The sequence below is a fragment of the Eleutherodactylus coqui genome, chromosome 5, assembly GCF_035609145.1.
Source record: "Eleutherodactylus coqui strain aEleCoq1 chromosome 5, aEleCoq1.hap1, whole genome shotgun sequence".
NCBI lineage: Eukaryota > Metazoa > Chordata > Amphibia > Anura > Eleutherodactylidae > Eleutherodactylus > Eleutherodactylus coqui.
The window spans coordinates 10,954,765-10,979,789 of record NC_089841.1 but is presented as its reverse complement, the minus strand read 5'-3'; the positions used below and the strand labels follow the sequence as shown (position 1 = coordinate 10,979,789).

The window sequence follows — 25,025 nt, the reverse complement described above, 5'->3', positions numbered from 1 at the left end:
ATACTGTGCACATCTCCACCTCGCCATACCGTGCACATCTCCACCTCGCCATACCGTGCACATTTCCACCCCGCCATACCGTGCACATCTCCACCCCGCCATACCGTGCACATCTCCACCCCGCCATACCGCGCACATCTCCACCCCGCCATACCGCGCACATCTCCACCTCGCCATACCGGGCACATCTCCACCCCGCCATACCGTGCACATCTCCACCCCGCCATACCGTGCACATCTCCACCCCGCCATACCGTGCACATCTCCGCCCCGCCATACTGTGCACATCTCCACCCCGCCATACCGTGCACATCTCCACCCCGCCATACTGTGCACATCTCCACCCCGCCATACCGTGCACATCTCCACCCCGCCATACCGTGCACATCTCCACCTCGCCATACTGTGCACATCTCCACCCCGCCATACCGTACACATCTCCAGCCCCTTTACCTTCTGTATCACCCATTACTTGTAGTATGTAAGCTCCTTGGAGCAGGACCCTCACCCCTACTGTCTCATCAGCTGATTACTATGTAACCGCGGTTCTGTAATGTTTGTATTTTGTCTTTCTGTATCCCCCCTGTCTATGTAAGCCCTGCGGAATATGTTGGCGCTATACAAATAAAGATTATTATTATTATTATTATTATTACAGCAGCAGCTCTCCTCCCTATATATACACTCCTGTATACTTGGGGTAGTATATATATAGATATATATACACAGCAGATCTTCTCCCTGTATATGCACTCCTGTATACTGGGGGTAATATATATATATATATACACACACACACGGCAGCTGTCCTTCCTGTATATGCACTCCTGTATACTCAGGGTAATATATATATAAACACAGAAGATCTCCCTGTATATACACTCCTGTATACTGGGGGTAATATATATATATACGGCAGCTCTCCTCCCTGTATATACACTCCTGTATACAGGGGGTAATATATATATATATATACACGACAGCTCTCCTCCCTGTATATACACTCCTGTATACAGGGGGTAATATATATATATATACACGACAGCTCTCCTCCCTGTATATACACTCCTGTATACTGGGGGTTTTATATATATATATATATATATATATATATATATATATATATATATACACAGCAGCTCTCCTCCCTGTATATACACTCCTGTATACTGGGGGTAATATATATATGTATACATCTCCACCTCCTTTACCTTCTGTATCCCCCCCATTATCTGTAGTATATAAGCTCGTTGGAGCCCCGCACCCCCACTGATCCATCAGCTGATTACTACATGTATCCGTGGTTCAGTATCTGGCCCCCCCCCCCGTATGCGCTGCTGAATATGTTGGGAGTTCTCAGTTCCGTGTTTCTTCAGCTGGTGATCAGCTGTCTTTTCCCAGGTCACATGACCCGGATCACATGACCTCCTGCCTGCAGTGAGGCGTGGAGCTGCCGCGGGTGTGATGGAGCCTCCGACCGCCTTCCTGCCCAGTGGTGAGAACCCGTCTGTGTGTGTATATATACATATATATATATATATATAGAGAGTACATGAGGGAAGGGGGGGACGTGGGATATGCTGCACCCTTTAGTCAGATACACCCTTTATATCACTCACTGACTGACTTCATATCTGTGGGGTTACATAGGACTGCCTATCACATCTACTACATTATCTGTGGGGTTACATGGGACTGCCGATCACATCTACTACATTATCTGTATCCGGTTATCACTATGTTATCTGTGGGGTTACATAGGACTGCCGATCACATCTACTACATTATCTGTGGGGTTACATGGGACTGACGATCACATCTACTACATCTGTAGCCGGTTATCACTGTGTTATCTGTGGGGTTACATGGGACTGCCGATCACATCTACTACATTATCTGTACCCGGTTATCACTGTGTTATCTGTGGGGTTACATGGGACTGACGATCACATCTACTACATTATCTGTAGCCGGTTATCACTGTGTTATCTGTGGGGTTACATGGGACTGCCGATCACATCTACTACATTATCTGTAGCCGGTTATCACTGTGTTATCTGTGGGGTTACATGGGACTGCCGATCACATCTACTACATTATCTGTACCCGGTTATCACTGTGTTATCTGTGGGGTTACATGGGACTGCTGTATCTCTCGTAGAGCACCAGCACATTCGGTACAATCCCCTCCATGACGATTGGGTTCTAGTGTCGGCACATCGGATGGGACGCCCGTGGCACGGTCAGCTGGAGAAACCTCCGCAGGAAGAGATTCCCAGACATGACCCCAGAAACCCGCTGTGTCCCGGAGCCCAGAGAGCGGGCGGGCAGGTACCGGGGGCCACACTTGTCTAGCTGGGAGGGGGTGAAGAAGCTTCTGTCCCCCTGTGTGTGTCGTCCAGCTGTAGGAGGGACCCCAAAGCATCCAACTTATTGTCTGCCCTTTCCCCCTCTTATGACTCCAACTCCCATCATCCTTTTCGCTGTCGGTGTTAATAAAGTTGTTCTTTGTCCTGAAGGTGAATCCCGACTATGCGGCCACCTTTATCTTTGAGAATGACTTCCCTGCGCTGCAGCCGGACGCCCCGGACCCAGGTGAGGAGCGGCGGGGTCCGTCCGCAATGTCTGCGATGACTCTTTACACACGCCCACGGTGACGCAGGGCGCTCGTTCGCTCGGTCAGGCTGTTATGGCATCCGCATATCAGTCGGTCGCTCACATTCACGAAGTGATGCCATGACTTAGCGGGCGCTGCTCGCACGCAGCAATGCCAATGAGCGAACAATAATTTTTTTTCCTGCGTGAAATGAATGATTAACGAGAAGCGAATGAACGGTTGGTGCAGGGAGCGATCACTCAGATCCGCACAATCCAAGGACTTTTTGATCAATATTTTTGTGTGTAAAAAGGCCTCAAGTAAGGCGGGTAATTACAGATGAGTAAGGAGGGGGGTGCAGGGCTGTGAGGCTGTGGATGGGCGAGGAAGATCTGTCAGCTGGGCAATGGGTGGTCGTGGAGAAAAGGGGGAGGCGGCTGGGCCGTGGGTGAATGTTGAGAAAGGGGGGTGGCGCTGGGCCGTGGGTGAGCGGGGAGAAGGCGTGGTGGAGGCTGGGCCGTGGGTGAGCGGGGAGAAGGCGGGGTGGAGGCTGGGCCGTGGGTGAGCGGGGAGAAGGCGGGGTGGAGGCTGGGCCGTGGGTGAGCGGGGAGAAGGCGGGGTGGAGGCTGGGCCGTGGGTGAGCGGGGAGAAGGCGGGGTGGAGGCTGGGCCGTGGGTGAGCGCGGAGAAGGGGGGGTGGAGGCTGGGCCGTGGGTGTGCGCGGAGAAGGGGGGGTGGAGGCTGGGCCGTGGGTGAGCGCGGAGAGGGGGGGTGGGGTGGAGGCTGGGCCGTGGGTGAGCGCGGAGAAGGGGGGGGGTGGAGGCTGGGCCGTGGGTGAGCGCGGAGAAGGGGGGGTGGAGGCTGGGCCGTGGGTGAGCGCGGAGAAGGGGGGGTGGAGGCTGGGCCGTGGGTGAGCGCGGAGAAGGGGGGGTGGAGGCTGGGCCGTGGGTGAGCGCGGAGAAGGGGGGGTGGAGGCTGGGCCGTGGGTGAGCGCGGAGAAGGGGGGGTGGAGGCTGGGCCGTGGGTGAGCGCGGAGAAGGGGGGGTGGAGGCTGGGCCGTGGGTGAGCGGGGAGAAGGGGGGTGGAGGCTGGGCCGTGGGTGAGCGGGGAGAAGGGGGGGTGGAGGCTGGGCCGTGGGTGAGCGGGGAGAAGGGGGGGTGGAGGCTGGGCCGTGGGTGAGCGGGGAGAAGGGGGGGTGGAGGCTGGGCCGTGGGTGAGCGCAGAGAAGGGGGGGTGGAGGCTGGGCCGTGGGTGAGCGCGGAGAAGGGGGGGTGGAGGCTGGGCCGTGGGTGAGCGCGGAGAAGGGGGGGTGGAGGCTGGGCCGTGGGTGAGCGCGGAGAAGGGGGGGTGGAGGCTGGGCCGTCGGTGAGCGCGGAGAAGGGGGGGTGGAGGCTGGGCCGTGGGTGAGCAGGGAGAAGGCGGGGTGGAGGCTGGGCCGTGGGTGAGCGGGGAAAAGGCGTGGTGGAGGCTGGGCCGTGGGTGAGCGTGGAGCAATGGGGAAGAAGCGGTGGCCGGGCAATGTATGGGTATTGCGGGGTATTGCTGTGGGTGGGCCATGGCTTAGTGTGGAGGGGGAGCAGGCAGCTGTGATGGAGCCATTTCTCATTCTCCATCCGTTCCTCCCTTAGGTCCTAGTGAGCACCCGCTGCTGCAGGCCAGATCTGCACGTGGAGTTTGGTACGTATAGCCTCTGGTCTACTATAGATTGGGGTATAAATATTGTGGGTGTTTGGTGTGTGACCCATGAGAAGGCGGGGCCACCACTATTTATGTTCCTCCCAGTACTCGGGCCACTGACTCCATAGCGCTCCCCTCCTCTCTCCCCAGCCAGGTCATGTGCTTCCATCCCTGGTCTGATATCACTCTTCCTCTCATGTCCTCAGACGAGGTCCGAGCAGTGATTGACAAGTGGGTGGAGATTAACTTGGATTTGGGGGCCACTTATCCTTGGGTTCAGGTAAGAAGCATCTGAGGCTTTTACATCACCCTTCGGCGCCATCTGTATGTGTGCTGCTCAGGAATAACTCCTCTAGGGGCCGTTTGGAGAAGCTCTGCTTCCTGTCAGTGAATAGAAACCTTTTCCATTACAAGTACAGGCTGAATACATCTCACAGCTAACGTATTATAGGTCACCCCCTGTAATATCTGGGGGCTCATTACGTCGCTTTTCCGCTCTTGTCTTTTCTAGATCTTTGAGAATAAAGGTGCCATGATGGGATGCTCCAATCCGCACCCCCACTGCCAGGTAATGTAGCGTCTACTGCCACCTACTGGTGATTTGTAGGATATGATGCCCTGTGACCTCCTCTATGGAGTAACCCCGCCTCGCCGTCCTCCAGTGGGGTGTCAGTCACCGGTTTAGGACTTTGGATGGCTTCTGTGCCTCTGTGGGATTTTTGACCTTTGCTCGGAGTGATTATATGGTTTGTTTTTAACCCTTTAGTCTCTCAGCTTCTCGGTGTAGTGGGCGGTGAGGGCGTGTTCACACTGTCAGTCATCTGTCCAGCACTTTCACGGGTTTTCACATTTGCCTCCCATTCGCTTCGGTTCTGAGCGGTTTCTGCTCTTTGGTTTTTCTTGCTGGGACATTACGGTTGTGGCCCGCGGACTTTGTCCACTACAAGAGGAAACCTAGCAGAACGGAAATGGTAGACAAGTGTGAAAGCGGGAAACCCATTGAAACAAATGGGGGAAGAACCGTTACTAAATACAGAACAGATAAAGATAAATGTGCTGCATAGACCAAACGGTAGTGTGAATGCACGCTGATCTGTAGTGATCGGGAGTGGTCACATGTCCCGCACAATGGGGAGGAGGTGGTTAAAGAGCCGCCATTATAACATCCGACCATCATGTGTATACAAGGGGCAGCTTAAAGGGAAAACAAATACAATAAACATGACTGCAAGAGTGTCAGAGATGTACAAAGGACTCTGCCCAGGGAGCACAGAGTTATGTAGTAGGCAGAGAAGGACATATACATACACATACACAGGAGTACAGAGTAGATGAGGAGGACAGGGCAATGTAGAAGGAGGAGCAAAAGGTAACATAGGAAGATAGAGGACATGTCTAGGAGGAGGAGCACAGCGTAATATAGAAGGAGAAGGACAAGTCTAGGAGGAGGAGCACAAGGTAATGGAGGAGGAGGAGGACAGGTCTAGGAGGAGGAGCACAAGGTAATGTAGATGGAGGAGGATAGCTCTAGGAGGAGGAGCACAAGGTAATGGAGGAGGAGGAGGAGGACAGGTCTAGGAGGAGGAGCACAAGGTAATGTAGATGGAGGAGGACAGGTCTAGGAGGAGGAGCACAAGGTAATGTAGATGGAGGAGGATAGCTCTAGGAGGAGGGCACAAGGTAATGTAGATGGAGGAGGACAGGTCTAGGAGGAGGAGCACAAGGTAATGTAGAAGAAGGACAGGTCTAGGAGGAGGAGCACAAGGTAATGTAGATGGAGGAGGATAGCTCTAGGAGGAGGAGCACAAGGTAATGTAGATGGAGGAGGACAGGTCTAGGAGGAGGAGCACAAGGTAATGTAGAAGGAGAAGGACATGTCTAGGAGGAGGAGCACAAGGTAATGTAGATGGAGGAGGACAGGTCTAGGAGGAGGAGCACAAGGTAATGTAGATGGAGGAGAACAGGTCTAGGAGAGGGAAGCACAAGGTAATGGAGGAGGAGGAGGACAGGTCTAGGAGGAGGAGCACAAGGTAATGTAGGTGGAGGAGGATAGCTCTAGGAGGAGGAGGAGCACAAGGTAATGTAGATGGAGGAGGACTGGTCTAGGAGGAGGAGCACAAGGTAATGTAGAAGGAGAAGGACATGTCTAGGAGGAGGAGCACAAGGTAATGTAGATGGAGGAGGATAGGTCTAGAAGCAAGAGGACCAGGGCAATGTAGATGGAGGAGAACAGGTCTAGGAGAGGGAAGCACAAGGTAATGGAGGAGGAGGAGGAGGACAGGTCTAGGAGGAGGAGCACAAGGTAATGTAGGTGGAGGAGGATAGCTCTAGGAGGAGGAGCACAAGGTAATGTAGATGGAGGAGGACAGGTCTAGGAGGAGGAGCACAAGGTAATGTAGAAGAAGGACAGGTCTAGGAGGAGGAGCACAAGGTAATGTAGATGGAGGAGGATAGGTCTAGGAGGAGGAGCACAAGGTAATGTAGATGGAGGAAGACAGGTCTAGGAGGAGGAGCACAAGGTAATGTAGATGGAGGAGGACAGGTCTAGGAGGAGGAGCACAAGGTAATGTAGATGGAGTAGGACAGGTCTAGGAGGAGGAGCACAAGGTAATGTAGATGGAGGAGGACAGGTCTAGGAGGAGGAGCACAAGGTAATGTAGATGGAGGAGGACAGGTCTAGGAGGAGGAGCACAAGGTAATGTAGATGGAGGAGGACAGGTCTAGGAGGAGGTGCACAAGGTAATGTAGATAGAGGAGGACAGGTCTAGGAGAGGGGAGCACAAGGTAATGTAGATGGAGGAGGACAGGTCTAGAAGGAGGAGGAGCACAAGGTAATGTAGATGGAGGAGCACAAGGTAATGTAGATGGCGGAGGACAGGTCTACGAGGAGGAGCACAAGGTAATGTAGATGGAGGAGAACAGGTCTAGAAGCAGGAGGGCAGGAAAATGTAGATGGAGGATGACAGGTCTTGGAGAGGGAAGCACAAGGTAATGTAGATGGAGGAGGACAGGTTTAGGAGGAGGAGCACAAGGTAATGTAGATGGAGGAGGACCGGTCTAGGAGGAGGAGCACAAGGTAATGTAGATGGAGGAGGACAGGTCTAGGAGGAGGAGCACAAGGTAATGTAGATGGAGGAGGACAGGTCTAGGAGGAGGAGGAGCACAAGGTAATGTAGATGGAGGAGCACAAGGTAATGTAGATGGAGGAGGACAGGTCTAGGAGGAGGTGCACAGGGCAGTGTAGAAGCAGGAGCACAGGTTAATTAGCCATGTAACACTTCTATTCCTTTCATTAAGATCTGGGCAAGTAATTTCCTTCCAAACGAGGCTCAAATGGAGGACCGAACGCAGAGGGAATACCTGCAGAAGCACGGCGCCCCCATGTTAATGGAGTATGGGAGACTGGAGGAGGAGAGGAAGGTGGGTACACTGTGTGCAGAATAACATGTTGGGGCGAGTGGGCAGCAGAAGGATTAACAGTTCTGTGTCTGCAGGAGCGTCTGGTGCTGCTTAATGAACATTGGCTGGTGGTGGTCCCATATTGGGCAGTTTGGCCGTTTCAGACCCTTCTTCTACCACGCCGCCACGTGACCCGCCTGCAGGACCTCAGCGATGCAGAAAGGGACAGTAAGTATTTCCAACAGACATTGATGTTTGTCTACATCCCAAACCGCTGACGCCCATGTTCCTCTCTAGTGTTTGTTCGGCCTATCCTAGCTGGGTACCCGCTTATCTCTCTCTCCTAGCTGGGTACCCGCTTATCTCTCTCTCCTAGCTGGGTTACCCGCTTATCTCTCTCTCCTAGCTGGGTACCCGCTTATCTCTCTCTCCTAGCTGGGTACCCGCTTATCTCTCTCTCCTAGCTGGGTGCCCGCTTATCTCTCTCTCCTAGCTGGGTGCCCGCTTATCTCTCTCTCCTAGCTGGGTACCCGCTTATCTCTCTCTCCTAGCTGGGTGCCCGCTTATCTCTCTCTCTCTCCTAGCTCGGTGCCCGCTTATCTCTCTCTCTCCTAGCTCGGTGCCCGCTTATCTCTCTCTCTCTCCTAGCTCGGTGCCCGCTTATCTCTCTCTCTCTCTCTCTCTCCTAGCTGGGTGCCCGCTTATCTCTCTCTCTCCTAGCTGGGTGCCCGCTTATCTCACTCTCCTAGTTGGCTGCCTGCTTATCAGGCTCTCCTAGCTGGGTGCCCGCTTATCTCTCTCTCTCTCTCCCCTAGCTGGGTGCCTGCTTATCTCTCTCTCTCTCTCCTAGCTGGGTGCCTGCTTATCGCTCTCTCTCTCTCTCCTAGCTGGGTGCCCGCTTATCGCTCTCTCTCTCTCTCCTAGCTGGGTGCCTGCTTATCGCTCTCTCTCTCTCTCTCTCTCTACTAGCTGGGTGCCCGCTTATCGCTCTCTCTCTCTCTCTCTCTCTCTCTCCCTCTCTCCTAGCTGGGTGCCCGCTTATCTCTCTCTCTCTCTCCCCCCTAGCTGGGTGCCCGCTTATCTCGTTCTCCTAGCTGGGTGCCCGCTTACCTCGCACATTACATCTTTCGCTGTGGGCAGAACTCCTTGCTCCATTATTCCACCTTTCTATGCTGTCGGTGTCGTCTTCTCTTCCCAGGTTTGGCCTCCATCATGAAGCGACTGCTCTGCAAGTACGACAACCTGTTTGAGATCTCCTTTCCTTACTCCATGGGCTGGCACGGTGAGTCACAACTGTCACAACGTCCCCGTGGTCCAACCAGCAGCCGCCCTTCTGGGGCCTAAGTCGCCTTCAAGCAAAATGTCTGTTCTGAAAGCCACTGTCTGCTCCTTTCGGTTTGGGCCCCGTTGTGCAGACAGTCATAATATTAGGGCCACAATGGGTATGTCTCTGAACACAGGACCAACAGGGGGATCCATTTTGGGGTCTAAATCCTCATTTTCATGTTCACTATAGAAAAAAATGACGTATTAGCAAAAATGTGAAGTTTAATTTTTCCTCCTCTAAATTGCATTAACTTTTAAAAAAGAAACATTGGGGTCATAATCCTCCTGACCCCCTCAGTGGATATATTAAGGGGTGTAGTTTGTAAAATGGGGTCATTTGTGGGGGTATCCATCATTCTGACACCTACCCTGTTTCCCCGAAAATAAGACAGTGTCATATTAATTTTTGGTTTGAGCCTTTGCAATCCTGGCTTGCTGCAGGAAAACTAAATGTTCCTCAAAATGTTGATAACGTTAAATTTGTATGTCTGCTAAATGGTAAAAAAAAACTAAAGTTTTTCAAATGTGCTTCCAGAATAAATTAAACAGATGGAAATATATGTCTCATCAAAATGTGTACGGCATGTTTAACATATTTCAGATATTGCAATTGAAAAATAGTGCAAAAATGACAATTTTGTTTTAAACGCTGGCGTTTTTAATAAATATAAACAAATTCTCTCAGCCTATTTTCACCACCTAAATGAAGTACAACATGTGGTGAAAACCAATGTCAGAATCACTGGGATCTGCAAAACCTTTACGGAGTTATTCTATGTTAAAGTGACACTTCATCACTAGAGCGCAAACGATTGTCCCAGATCATTAAAAAAAATAAAATAAAAGATTAACTCTATAAATTGATGGCAGCGACACATCTCACAAGGTTGGGCGGGCCGTGTCTACCGTTGTGTAGCATCCCCTCCTCTGGGGAGGGAGGAGACCAATTGCTGGAGTTCTGGGAGAGGAATGTTGTCCCCTTCTAGTCTGATGGAGGATTCTAGCTGATCTACGGTCCTCGGTCGTCTTTGTTTGATTTTGTGTTTCCTAATGCGCCAAATATATCCTATTGGGGAAAGCTCTGGACTGCAGGCGGCCGGTTCACCCCGGACTCTTCTACTGGAAGCCATGCTGTTGTGATGGATGCAGTATATAGTGGAAGCTCCGGACTGCAGGCGGCCGGTTCACCCCGGACTCTTCTACTGGAAGCCATGCTGTTGTGATGGATGCAGTATATAGTGGAAGCTCCGGACTGCAGGCGGCCGGTTCACCCCGGACTCTTCTACTGGAAGCCATGCTGTTGTGATGGATGCAGTATGGGGTTCAGCATTGTCTTGCTGATCTATACAAGGCCTTCCCTGAAGAGACATTGTCTGGATGGGGTATATGTTGTTGTGCCTGTCAGGATGTGTGCGCTGCCCGTGCCATAGGCACTAATGCCACCCCATACCATCAGAGATGCAGGACTGTGTGCTGATAACAAGCTGGATGGTCTCGCTCCTCTTGAGTCCGCAGGACACGGCGTCCCTGGTTTACAAAAGGAATTTCAAATTGTGATTCCTCTGACCACAGAACAGTTTCCCATTTTCCCTCAGTCCATTGTAAATGAGCTTTGGCCCACAGAAGACGCCGGCGTTTCTGGATTGTGTTGATATACGGCTTCTTCTCTGCATGATACAACTATAACTTATATTTGTGGGTTGCAGGGTGATCTCTGTTCACAGACAGTGACTTCTGGAAGTATTCCTGGGCCCTGCAGTGATAACATTACAGAATCAGGGCTGTTTTTCTGGAGACCTTTTTCCTCTAGTTGCCCAAGTCCTCCACTTTTACCCGAGTTACATGTCATTATCTCTGTACATTTCTAACGGACTGTAAAGTAATTCCTTATTCTGAGGCACCATAGCATGTATATTGTGCTCTGAGTCATGGCGGTATATAACACGGCGCCGCCTGAGGGCCCGTAGACCTCCAGCATCCAGTGTTGGCCGTCGGCCCTCTCCCTGGTGCACATGACCTTCTCCAGCATCTTCTGATGGTCTTATGCGCTGTAGATGGTGGATATACAAAGTCTTTGCAATTTTACATTGAGGAACATTTTTTGATGATCTCCCACAATTAGCTGCAGTTTCTCCCAGATGGGTGACCTCCGACCATCGTTGCTTCTGTGAGACTCGGCCTCTCTAACATGCTCTTGTTATACACAGTCATGTGACTTTGTAGAAGACTGACCCTCCAGCTGTATTTCAATTTGTGCCATTTACCTTTCCAGCCTTTTGTTACCCCTGGCCCAACTGTTGGGGGATGTGTGGCTGCCATCAATTACTAAATGAGTAGTTTTTAAAAATGAAATGGAACAATGCCCCCCCCCCTCGCCCTCCTTATATGTTCTATTGGGAATAAAGGATGGTTAGATGAGATGTGGGTCGCGCTGAGCATCGGGGCCATTCATACATCCGTGGGCTGGTAATGGTGCTGTCCTCATCTGTGCCTGCGGCTATTATACCGGGGGCTCCGCTGGGTCTCCCGTCACATGGGGTAGTGTGAATTGGTAAGCGGCTTATCTCCTTGCACACTGTTTACTGTGTCTTTAGTGCAGCCCCCCATAGATCATATAACGGGTGACGTCTGCGTGTCCCTCTGTATGGGGCGAGCCTCCTGGACATTTGATACATTGTTGATTTGGACCTTTGAGTGCAGTTCAGTCCACTCTGGCTGTAATCCATGACCTCCTCTTCTTCCTCGGCCCCTGTGGGTTGGTGGCTCTTGGGGACCATTTACTATGACGATGCTTCTGGTTTGTTCAGCGCTTCCCGTTGTGTCTTTGTGGGATTTATAATGTTTTGTTATTATGTGTATCAGATTATGTCTTTGGTTTCTCTATTGCTGCGCCATGTGATTTACACACAGTACTTGCTAGTGCGGATTCTGAGGCCACACAGCCGCCGCTCATTGGCTAATCCTGCCAGACAATATAACCAGCTTTCCCAGGATCCTCTTGCCGGTTACTGGCTCTTCTCAGCCACTCTGATGCGTTGGGGTCTCCCGGCCGGCCCCGGCGTTGGGGGTCTCCCGGCCGGCCCCGGCGTTGGGGGTCTCCCGGCCGGCCCCGGCGTTGGGGGTCTCCCGGCCGGCCCCGGCGTTGGGGGTCTCCCGGCCGGCCCCGGCGTTGGGGGACTCCCGGCCGGCCCCGGCGTTGGGGGACTCCCGGCCGGCCCCGGCGTTGGGGGACTCCCGGCCGGCCCCGGCGTTGGGGGACTCCCGGCCGGCCCCGGCGTTGGGGGACTCCCGGCCGGCCCCGGCGTTGGGGGACTCCCGGCCGGCTTTCCTTTTGACTCTTCTGGATTACCCTTCTCTTTGATCGCTCAGTATCTGACCCCAGACTCGGTGACCTTGTGGCTTTCTGATTTGCTTCAACCCGTGGTTTCTCTCCGGTGCTCTGACTCTGACCTGAATTTAGTCATCTGGCTTGGCTCCGACTCACTTGGACTCACAAAGTAGAGCAAGCAGTGTCAAGACCAACCAGTTTCACCTTTTTAGATGGATGAGCTAGGCCCCCTCCATATCAAAACCAAATTCAATTCTTATTTTACTGCCAACCGCGGGGATTTTTCTCATGTAACGGTGTGGAGAGTATACTGAGAATGGTGTGATCAAGGAAAACATCCAGCGAAAGGGGATCCTGCGGAGGGAAACAACTCATCACTGAAAGGGGTCAGAGGAGGATGTCAGGAATCGGTCTGACCAACAGGCTGCACAGTCAGCTGAATACAACGCTGGAGCTCCAACTAACGTGTCCGAACGCACAACTCGCCGTTCCTCCGCACGGATGGTATAACAGCGGGCGACGAGTTCCAGCGCCATTGTGTCTAAGAGAGACAGAAAGACTCCAGCGGGCAAAAGAGCGCAAAACTTGTATCACTGAGCAGCGGGAAAACATCTCCTGGTCAGATGGAGCCGGATTTCTGTTGCTGATGGGAGGACAGAATTTTGCACAAGCAGCATGAATCGCTGACCCCTTCCTGTCAGCCGGTCAGAACATGTCAGCACCGCCATCTAATCTGCAGCAATACAAGAAGCTTCCTGTCCGCAGGGGCCGATATTCCTGCAGAACCATTTCATCTCCTGGTGGGATCCACACCACAAGGAATTGTTGGAGACCAGTAAGTCCAGTGCCGCTTCCTCTGCGACAATCAGCTGATCGCTGCGGTTAGACCTCCGGCTCACAAATTAAAGGGGTATTTTTGATGACGCTCCCTCTTTAATGTCAGCATCTCCGGTGGTCTGTGTTGCAAAATCAACTCTCTGGTGGTCTGGAGCATTGAATCGGATAATACCATTTCTGTGGATGGAGCTGACCAAGTAGTGGCCTTGGACAACTTGACTTCAGTCCACCTTGCCCCCTCCTTTTGGGTGGTCCTGTATAGGTCGCCTGTGGTAAGCCCCCGCTCCATTACACCTTGGGGACTGTATTTGCGGATCCATGCCCCCCCCCCCGCATAAGCTCATTCATTGCATCCTTTCTCTACAGGGGCCCCGACCGGCTGTCACCTCAGTGAGGACTGCAGTCACTGGCAGCTCCATGCTCATTACTACCCCCCGCTCCTGCGGTCCGCCTCTGTACGGAAGTTCATGGTGGGATATGAGATGTTGGCCCAAGCTCAGAGGGACCTGACGGCGGAGCAGGTGAGCTGACAGTCTAAATGAGGAGCGGCATTGCAGTTTATAGTAATCTAAGGGTGGATATGGGAGTAGAAAGCCTTTGATCTATAGCTTAGTGGATATCCCAGCATGCTCCGTAGCACCGCTATGACAGAAGCTCCACCCAATTGACCAGTCATCACTGGTTGTATGGGTCATGCTGGGCTCTACTCCATAGTTATGAGGTCATCTCATCCACATGTTGGTGACTATTTTTGTGTTTTCTTCTTGCTCCCAGGCAGCCGAGCGGCTGAGAAACCTTCCCGAAGAACATTATAAACTCAGGAAACCAGAGGAGCCCCCGTGTGGTGGAGCAGAATAGTGACTGTCCCCGAGCCCACTCGCCCCACATGGTGGAGCAGAATAGTGACTGTCCCTGAGCCCACTCGCCCCATGTGGTGGAGCAGAGTAGTGACTGTCCCCGGCCCCGCTCGCCCTGTGTGGTGGAGCAGAGTAGTGATTGTCCCCGGCCCCGCTCGCCCCACATGGTGGAGCAGAATAGTGACTGTCCCCGCCCCCGCTCGCCCCCTGTGGTGGAGCAGGGTAGTGACTGTCCTGGCCCGGCTCAGGGACACTGACCCTGTATGAGGTGCAGTATGCCAGGCACACGTGTCCGTCAGGCCACTAATCTGCGAGCTCCACAGTGTACAAAGCGTATAATACAGAAGCTTTATTTTCTGACTGATCAATGTACAGTTCTCTGTCCGTCATTTCTGTTCTCCAAACAGAAGGTCGATGACATCATTGCTGTAGAATAGGATCTAAAGAAGTGGTGATGTCATAGCTGTGTAATATAATGTATACAAGAGGCTGTGATGTCACTGCTGCATAATAGAACTTTTATCTGCAGAGCGATGATGTCATTGATGTAGAGTATGAGGTGTACAAGAAGCTCTGATGTCACTGATGCATAACATAACTTCTGTCTTGGGGGCGGTGACACCATCTGTATAATACATCTGATATTTGGAGAGCGATGATGTCACTACTGAATGATATAACGGATAGCTGGAGAGTACTTATGTCATTGCTGTATAATATATAGCTTCTCTCTGGAGAGCAGTGATGTCACCAGTGACATCAACACTCTCTAGCTGTCAGTTATATTATACATCAGTACTCTCCTACTATCCGTTATATCATACAACAGTGACATCACCACTCTCAAGACAGCAGTTGCATTACACAGGAAGTGACATCACTGCTCTTGATCTATCAGTTATATCATACAGCAGTGACATCAGCACGATTCGTTACATTATACATCAGTGATATCAGCATTCTCCGACTATCCATTATATAATACTGCAGTGACCTAACCGCTCTCAAGACAGCAGCTGCATTACACAGGAAGTGACATCACTGCTCTCCGACTATCTGTTATATCATACAGAAGTGACATCGGCACTTTCCAAAGAGGTTATATCATACAGCAAGAACATCAGCGCTTTCAAGACAGAAGTTGCATTACACAGGAAGTGACATCACTGTCCCTGATCTATCAGATCATAAATCAGTGACATCACTGCTCTCCAGTCACTAGTGTAGATGTATTATATATATATATATATATATATATATATACTGGTATCAGCGCACACCAGGTAACATCCTTAGAAAGCAGTGATGCCCCCTCCTGTATAATAGACCTGAAGAGCGGCCTGTCAGCCGGATGGAGTCTAATGTCTTAAAGGGAAAGTTCTGATAATCCCGCCTTTATGTGGGCTGAAGCTGGTCCTGTTTGAACCTCTGACTAAGCGTAATATTACAGTGATTGGGATCATTGGGTGGACTCTCTGACCGCCGCATTCATCTAAATCACTTATCTATAATAGTAGACCCCAAAACTTGCTGAAATGGTTTTTGGGCTCCTGTATTGATGACCGGCCCTCAGGATAGGTCACATGTATCGGATTGTCGGGGTCCGGTGCTCGGGACCCTCACCGACCAGCTGACTGAAGAGGCCACGGCGACTGAGTGACGGCCCTGGCCCCTTGGCTTTAAGGATCAGCGAGGTAAGAAGTAGCTACTTTGCAGAAGGTGTGCAGACGTGTCGCGGCGGCCCGCTGATTGCGGATGCGTAATGACTGCAGGCGCGATGCCACATACGGTTTGTAATATCGGAGAAGTGATGAGTCCAGCGCAGTTTAATCTCGCTGATGAATGGGCTGTGAGCCGCGGCTCCTGGTGCTCCTCTGATTACTGATGGGGCTGAGAGGCATGAAGAGCCCCCCAGGAGCTCTCGTCTTAGTAGGGATCCTGCGGGAGGTGGGAGTCATGCGGTGCCTCCTCTCAGCAGGACGCTCTCTGCCATCAGCCGCTTCCTCTAATTATGCAGCATGCACACGTTTTCTGCAACTTTCCAGACTTTCTTTACTCGATGGACAAGTTTCCCTTGACCTGTGTGGAAATGGCACGCTGATCCTTTATTCACCACCAGGTGGCGCTCAGCTATTCCGTTCAGGCCCTTAAAAATCCTTTTTCAGAGGTTTTCTTTCCTTCTTATCATCTTGGATGTTCCGCAGCAGCCAAAATTTGCATGACCAACTCTGGTCATACACTGTGGAGATCAGGAGGCTGCATTGATGCATTGTAAGTATTGGGGTAGCGTCATACAAGCGCCATGAGGTGACTGCGACAAGTTGCAAGTGCTCATTCCAGCGTAGAACTCTATGTAGTACCTCGCAAAAAGCACCTTACCTACTGCCTAACCACATAGTACACACCTCAGCTGCTGCAGAACTTCACAGTGTTGATTTTATACACTCATTATGCACACGACCGCTGCTGCAGAACCTCATAATGCACACGACCGCTGCTGCAGAACCTCATAATGCACACGACCGCTGCTGCAGAACCTCATAATGCACACGACTGCTGCTGCACAACCTCATAATGCACACGACCGCTGCTGCAGAACCTCATAATGCACACGACTGCTGCTGCAGAACCTCATAATACACACGACTGCTGCTGCAGAACCTCATAATACACACCTAAGCTGTGGCGGTGCCTCGTAATTTGCAGGCTTCATAGCTCCTCCCCTACTGCATATACTCCTGGTCCACACCTCAGCTGCTGCAGAACCTCAGTGTTGATTGAGTAAAATAAAACCAAGGCCATATTACTTCCTCACACTGATACATTGTTGCAGAATGCATGCAATTACTATTTAAATCTTCATACACTAGCCATTTCTTGCTCTGTCCATGGGGTGGCGCTGCAGGACAGCGGATGGCTACTGCAGTCCATTGTGTTCCCTGACTGTTATTACATTACAAAGCGAAGACTCCCACAAAAGCCACTTGTAGGCAGACAGAGGAGAATGATCCTCCGTCTGCGGAGTCCTTACAAGTACGTCTCTTCTTTGTAGCTATTCTTGCTTCCTGAGTGGATGGGGATAATTGGCTGCACTGAAGATCCTCCACTTGTTGCCGCGGCGGCGAGGTCAGGATGGAATGTTAATTAGTGGCACTGTGACGGGTTCAGGACCTGACCTGCTCAATCCTCTGATCCCTCATTACGGGCCGAAGCCAAATGTCTCATTTACATAGTCAAAGCCCCGGTCACCTGATCATTCCCCGGCGGGCGGAGGACGTGGGCCGCAGACATAATATCAGTCCGATAACAGGGGCACGAACACGGAGCGTGAGAACGGGAATACCCAGAATCACTGTATGCGGATTATACACAGGGTCACATCCAAAACTGTATACGGTATATCCATGTACTGCAGTTATAGTACATAGGGGCAGTATTATAGTAGTTATATTCTTGTACATAGGGGGCAGTATTATAGTAGTTATATTCTTGTACATAGGGGGCAGTATTATAGTAGCTATATTCTTGTACATAGGAGCAGTATTATAGTAGTTATATTCTTGTACATAGGAGGCAGTATTATAGTAGTTATATTCTTGTACATAGGGGGCAGTATTATAGTAGTTATATTCTTGTACATAGGAGCAGTATTATAGTAGTTATATTCTTGTACATAGGGGCAGTATTATAGTAGTTATATTCTTGTACATAGGAAGCAGTATTATAGTAGTTATATTCTTGTACATAGGGGGCAGTATTATAGTAGTTATATTCTTGTACATAGGGGGCAGTATTATAGTAGTTATATAATTGTACATAGGGGGCAGTATTATAGTAGTTATATTCTTGTACATAGGAGGCAGTATTATAGTAGTTATATTCTTGTACATAGGGGGCAGTATTATAGTAGTTATAGTCTTGTACATAGGGGGCAGTATTATAGTAGTTATATAATTGTACATAGGGGGCAGTATTATAGTAGTTATATTCTTGTACATAGGAGGCAGTATTATAGTAGTTATATTCTTGTACATAGGGGGCAGTATTATAGTAGTTATATTCTTGCACATAGGGGGCAGTATTATAGTAGTTATATTCTTGTACATAGGGGGCAGTATTATAGTAGTTATATTCATGTACATAGGGGGCAGTATTATAGTAGTTATAATCTTGTACATAGGGGCAGTATTATAGTAGTTATATTCTTGTACATAGGGGGCAGTATTACAGTAGTTATATTCTTGTGCATAGGGAGCAGTATTATAGTAGTTATATTGTTGTACATAGGGGCAGTATTATAGTAGTTATATTCTTGTCCATAGGGGGCAGTGTTATAGTAGTTATATTCTTGTACATAGAGAGCAGTATTATAGTAGTTATATTCTTGTACATAGGGGGCAGTATTATAGTAGTTATATTCTTGTACATAGGGGCAGTATTATAGTAGTTATATTCTTGTACATAGGGAGCAGTATTATAGTAGTTATATTCTTGTACATAGGGGCAGTATTATAGTAGTTATATTTTTGTACATAGGGGCAGTATTATAGTAGTTATATTCTTGTACATAGGGGCAGTATTATAGTAGTTATATTCTTGTACATAGGAGGCAGTATTATAGTAGTTATATTCTTGTACATAGGGGGCAGTATTACAGTAGTTATATTCTTGTACATAGGGGATAGTATTATAGTAGTTATATTCTTGTACATAGGAGCAGTATTATAGTAGTTATTTTCTTGTACATAGGGGGCAGTATTATAGTAGTTATATTCTTGTACATAGGGGGCAGTATTATAGTAGTTATATTCTTGTACATAGGAGGCAGTATTACAGTAGTTATATTCTTGTACATAGGGGGCAGTATTATAGTGGTTATATTCTTGTACATAGGGGCAGTATTATAGTAGTTATATTCTTGTACATAGGGGACAGTATTATAGTAGTTATATTCTTGTACATAGGGAGCAGTATTATAGTAGTTATACTCTTGTACATAGGAGCAGTATTATAGTAGTTATATTCTTGTATATAGGGGGCAGTATTATAGTAGTTATATTCTTGTACATAGGGAGCAGTATTATAGTAGTTATATTCTTGTACATAGGGGGGCAGTATTATAGTAGTTATATTCTTGTACATAGGGGGCAGTATTATAGTAGTTATATTCTTGTACATAGGGGGCAGTATTATAGTAGTTATATTCTTGTACATAGGGGGCAGTATTATAGTAGTTATATTCTTGTACATAGGGGGCAGTATTATAGTAGGTATATTCTTGTACATAGGAGGCAGTATTATAGTAGTTATATTCTTGTACATAGGAGCAGTATTATAGTAGTTATATTCTTGTACATAGGGGCAGTATTATAGTAGTTATATTCTTGTACATAGGGGGCAGTATTATAGTAGTTATATTCTTGTACATAGGGGGCAGTATTATAGTAGTTATATTCTTGTACATAGGGGGCAGTATTATAGTAGTTATATTCTTGTACATAGGGGGCAGTATTATAGTAGTTATATTCTTGTACATAGGGGGCAGTATTATAGTAGTTATATTCTTGTACATAGGGGGCAGTATTATAGTAGTTATATTCTTGTACATAGGAGGCAGTATTATAGTAGTTATATTCTTGTACATAGGGGGCAGTATTACAGTAGTTATATTCTTGTACATAGGGGATAGTATTATAGTAGTTATATTCTTGTACATAGGAGCAGTATTATAGTAGTTATTTTCTTGTACATAAGGGGCAGTATTATAGTAGTTATATTCTTGTACATAGGGGGCAGTATTATAGTAGTTATATTCTTGTACATAGGGGGCAGTATTATAGTAGTTATATTCTTGTACATAGGGGGCAGTATTATAGTAGTTATATTCTTGTACATAGGGGGCAGTATTATAGTAGTTATATTCTTGTACATAGGGGGCAGTATTATAGTAGTTATATTCTTGTACATAGGGGACAGTATTATAGTAGTTATATTCTTGTACATTGGAGCAGTATTATAGTAGTTATATTCTTGTACATAGGGGGCAGTATTATAGTAGTTATATTCTTGTACATAAGGGGCAGTATTATAGTAGTTATATTCTTGTGCATAGGGGCAGTATTATAGTAGTTATATTCTTGTACATAGGGGCAGTATTATAGTAGTTATATTCTTGTACATAGGGGGCAGTATTATAGTAGTTATATTCTTGTACATAGGAGGCAGTATTATAGTAGTTATATTCTTGTACATAGGGGGCAGTATTATAGTAGTTATATTCTTGTACATAGGAGGCAGTATTACAGTAGTTATATTCTTGTACATAGGGGGCAGTATTATAGTGGTTATATTCTTGTACATAGGGGCAGTATTATAGTAGTTATATTCTTGTACATAGGGGACAGTATTATAGTAGTTATATTCTTGTACATAGGGGGCAGTATTATAGTAGTTATATTCTTGTACATAGGAGGCAGTATTATAGTAGTTATATTCTTGTACATAGGAGGCAGTATTATAGTAGTTATATTCTTGTACATAGGGGACAGTATTATAGTAGTTATATTCTTGTACATAGGGGGCAGTATTATAGTAGTTATATTCTTGTACATAGGAGGCAGTATTATAGTAGTTATATTCTTGTACATAGGAGGCAGTATTATAGTAGTTATATTCTTGTACATAGGGGGCAGTATTATAGTAGTTATATTCTTGTACATAGGGGGCAGTATTATAGTAGTTATATTCTTGTACATAGGAGGCAGTATTACAGTAGTTATATTCTTGTACATAGGGGACAGTATTATAGTAGTTATATTCTTGTACATAGGGGGCAGTATTATAGTGGTTATATTCTTGTACATAGGGGACAGTATTATAGTAGTTATATTCTTGTACATAGGGGGCAGTATTATAGTAGTTATATTCTTGTACATAGGGGACAGTATTATAGTAGTTATATTCTTGTACATAGGCGGCAGTATTATAGTAGTTATGTTCTTGTACATAGGAGCGGTATTATAGTAGTTATATTCTTGTACATAGGAGGCAGTATTATAGTAGTTATATTCTTGTACATAGGGGGCGGTACTATAGTAGTTATATTCTTGTACATAGGGGGCAGTATTATAGTAGTTATATTCTTGTACATAGGGGCGGTACTATAGTAGTTATATTCTTGTACATAGGGGGCAGTATTATAGTAGTTATATTCTTGTACATAGGGGGCAGTATTATAGTAGTTATATTCTTGTACATAGGGGGCAGTATTATAGTAGTTATATTCTTGTACATAGGGGGCAGTATTATAGTAGCTATATTCTTGTACATAGGAGCAGTATTATAGTAGTTATATTCTTGTACATAGGAGGCAGTATTATAGTAGTTATATTCTTGTACATAGGGGGCAGTATTATAGTAGTTATATTCTTGTACATAGGAGCAGTATTATAGTAGTTATATTCTTGTACATAGGGGCAGTATTATAGTAGTTATATTCTTGTACATAGGAAGCAGTATTATAGTAGTTATATTCTTGTACATAGGGGGCAGTATTATAGTAGTTATATTCTTGTACATAGGGGGCAGTATTATAGTAGTTATATAATTGTACATAGGGGGCAGTATTATAGTAGTTATATTCTTGTACATAGGAGGCAGTATTATAGTAGTTATATTCTTGTACATAGGGGGCAGTATTATAGTAGTTATAGTCTTGTACATAGGGGGCAGTATTATAGTAGTTATATAATTGTACATAGGGGGCAGTATTATAGTAGTTATATTCTTGTACATAGGAGGCAGTATTATTGTAGTTATATTCTTGTACATAGGGGGCAGTATTATAGTAGTTATATTCTTGCACATAGGGGGCAGTATTATAGTAGTTATATTCTTGTACATAGGGGGCAGTATTATAGTAGTTATATTCATGTACATAGGGGGCAGTATTATAGTAGTTATAATCTTGTACATAGGGGCAGTATTATAGTAGTTATATTCTTGTACATAGGGGGCAGTATTACAGTAGTTATATTCTTGTGCATAGGGAGCAGTATTATAGTAGTTATATTGTTGTACATAGGGGCAGTATTATAGTAGTTATATTCTTGTCCATAGGGGGCAGTGTTATAGTAGTTATATTCTTGTACATAGAGAGCAGTATTATAGTAGTTATATTCTTGTACATAGGGGGCAGTATTATAGTAGTTATATTCTTGTACATAGGGGCAGTATTATAGTAGTTATATTCTTGTACATAGGGAGCAGTATTATAGTAGTTATATTCTTGTACATAGGGGCAGTATTATAGTAGTTATATTTTTGTACATAGGGGCAGTATTATAGTAGTTATATTCTTGTACATAGGGGCAGTATTATAGTAGTTATATTCTTGTACATAGGAGGCAGTATTATAGTAGTTATATTCTTGTACATAGGGGGCAGTATTACAGTAGTTATATTCTTGTACATAGGGGATAGTATTATAGTAGTTATATTCTTGTACATAGGAGCAGTATTATAGTAGTTATTTTCTTGTACATAGGGGGCAGTATTATAGTAGTTATATTCTTGTACATAGGGGGCAGTATTATAGTAGTTATATTCTTGTACATAGGAGGCAGTATTACAGTAGTTATATTCTTGTACATAGGGGGCAGTATTATAGTGGTTATATTCTTGTACATAGGGGCAGTATTATAGTAGTTATATTCTTGTACATAGGGGACAGTATTATAGTAGTTATATTCTTGTACATAGGGAGCAGTATTATAGTAGTTATACTCTTGTACATAGGAGCAGTATTATAGTAGTTATATTCTTGTATATAGGGGGCAGTATTATAGTAGTTATATTCTTGTACATAGGGAGCAGTATTATAGTAGTTATATTCTTGTACATAGGGGGGCAGTATTATAGTAGTTATATTCTTGTACATAGGGGGCAGTATTATAGTAGTTATATTCTTGTACATAGGGGGCAGTATTATAGTAGTTATATTCTTGTACATAGGGGGCAGTATTATAGTAGTTATATTCTTGTACATAGGGGGCAGTATTATAGTAGGTATATTCTTGTACATAGGAGGCAGTATTATAGTAGTTATATTCTTGTACATAGGAGCAGTATTATAGTAGTTATATTCTTGTACATAGGGGCAGTATTATAGTAGTTATATTCTTGTACATAGGGGGCAGTATTATAGTAGTTATATTCTTGTACATAGGGGGCAGTATTATAGTAGTTATATTCTTGTACATAGGGGGCAGTATTATAGTAGTTATATTCTTGTACATAGGGGGCAGTATTATAGTAGTTATATTCTTGTACATAGGGGGCAGTATTATAGTAGTTATATTCTTGTACATAGGGGGCAGTATTATAGTAGTTATATTCTTGTACATAGGAGGCAGTATTATAGTAGTTATATTCTTGTACATAGGGGGCAGTATTACAGTAGTTATATTCTTGTACATAGGGGATAGTATTATAGTAGTTATATTCTTGTACATAGGAGCAGTATTATAGTAGTTATTTTCTTGTACATAAGGGGCAGTATTATAGTAGTTATATTCTTGTACATAGGGGGCAGTATTATAGTAGTTATATTCTTGTACATAGGGGGCAGTATTATAGTAGTTATATTCTTGTACATAGGGGGCAGTATTATAGTAGTTATATTCTTGTACATAGGGGGCAGTATTATAGTAGTTATATTCTTGTACATAGGGGGCAGTATTATAGTAGTTATATTCTTGTACATAGGGGACAGTATTATAGTAGTTATATTCTTGTACATTGGAGCAGTATTATAGTAGTTATATTCTTGTACATAGGGGGCAGTATTATAGTAGTTATATTCTTGTACATAAGGGGCAGTATTATAGTAGTTATATTCTTGTGCATAGGGGCAGTATTATAGTAGTTATATTCTTGTACATAGGGGCAGTATTATAGTAGTTATATTCTTGTACATAGGGGGCAGTATTATAGTAGTTATATTCTTGTACATAGGAGGCAGTATTATAGTAGTTATATTCTTGTACATAGGGGGCAGTATTATAGTAGTTATATTCTTGTACATAGGAGGCAGTATTACAGTAGTTATATTCTTGTACATAGGGGGCAGTATTATAGTGGTTATATTCTTGTACATAGGGGCAGTATTATAGTAGTTATATTCTTGTACATAGGGGACAGTATTATAGTAGTTATATTCTTGTACATAGGGGGCAGTATTATAGTAGTTATATTCTTGTACATAGGAGGCAGTATTATAGTAGTTATATTCTTGTACATAGGAGGCAGTATTATAGTAGTTATATTCTTGTACATAGGGGACAGTATTATAGTAGTTATATTCTTGTACATAGGGGGCAGTATTATAGTAGTTATATTCTTGTACATAGGAGGCAGTATTATAGTAGTTATATTCTTGTACATAGGAGGCAGTATTATAGTAGTTATATTCTTGTACATAGGGGGCAGTATTATAGTAGTTATATTCTTGTACATAGGGGGCAGTATTATAGTAGTTATATTCTTGTACATAGGAGGCAGTATTACAGTAGTTATATTCTTGTACATAGGGGACAGTATTATAGTAGTTATATTCTTGTACATAGGGGGCAGTATTATAGTGGTTATATTCTTGTACATAGGGGACAGTATTATAGTAGTTATATTCTTGTACATAGGGGGCAGTATTATAGTAGTTATATTCTTGTACATAGGGGACAGTATTATAGTAGTTATATTCTTGTACATAGGCGGCAGTATTATAGTAGTTATGTTCTTGTACATAGGAGCGGTATTATAGTAGTTATATTCTTGTACATAGGAGGCAGTATTATAGGAGTTATATTCTTGTACATAGGGGGCGGTACTATAGTAGTTATATTCTTGTACATAGGGGGCAGTATTATAGTAGTTATATTCTTGTACATAGGGGCGGTACTATAGTAGTTATATTCTTGTACATAGGGGGCAGTATTATAGTAGTTATA

The 25,025-nt window shown here is 45.9% G+C and overlaps 1 protein-coding gene across 1 annotated transcript; it reads left to right on the top strand.

The window, feature by feature from the left end:
- The first annotated feature begins 1,405 nt into the window (after window positions 1–1,405).
- Window positions 1,406–14,383, top strand: GALT (galactose-1-phosphate uridylyltransferase). Its single transcript, XM_066602303.1, has 11 exons — window positions 1,406–1,495; window positions 2,162–2,331; window positions 2,520–2,595; window positions 4,224–4,272; window positions 4,423–4,552; window positions 4,784–4,840; window positions 7,570–7,692; window positions 7,767–7,899; window positions 8,870–8,953; window positions 13,529–13,683; window positions 13,937–14,383. The coding sequence occupies exons 1-11, from the start codon at window positions 1,465–1,467 to the stop codon at window positions 14,018–14,020; spliced, it is 1,092 nt and encodes a 363-aa protein (XP_066458400.1). The 5' UTR covers window positions 1,406–1,464; the 3' UTR covers window positions 14,021–14,383.
- Window positions 14,384–25,025: the final 10,642 nt, after the last annotated feature.

What these genes read in the sequence shown, in the direction of transcription:
- GALT (XM_066602303.1), top strand. Translation starts at nt 1,465, where the DNA reads ATGGAGCCTCCGACCGCCTTCCTGCCCAGTG. An exon ending in GACCGCCTTCCTGCCCAGTG is followed by an intron (nt 1,496 to 2,161) that starts GTGAGAACCCGT and finishes TATCTCTCGTAG; the next exon opens with AGCACCAGCACATTCGGTAC. An exon ending in CCACTTATCCTTGGGTTCAG is followed by an intron (nt 4,553 to 4,783) that starts GTAAGAAGCATC and finishes TGTCTTTTCTAG; the next exon opens with ATCTTTGAGAATAAAGGTGC.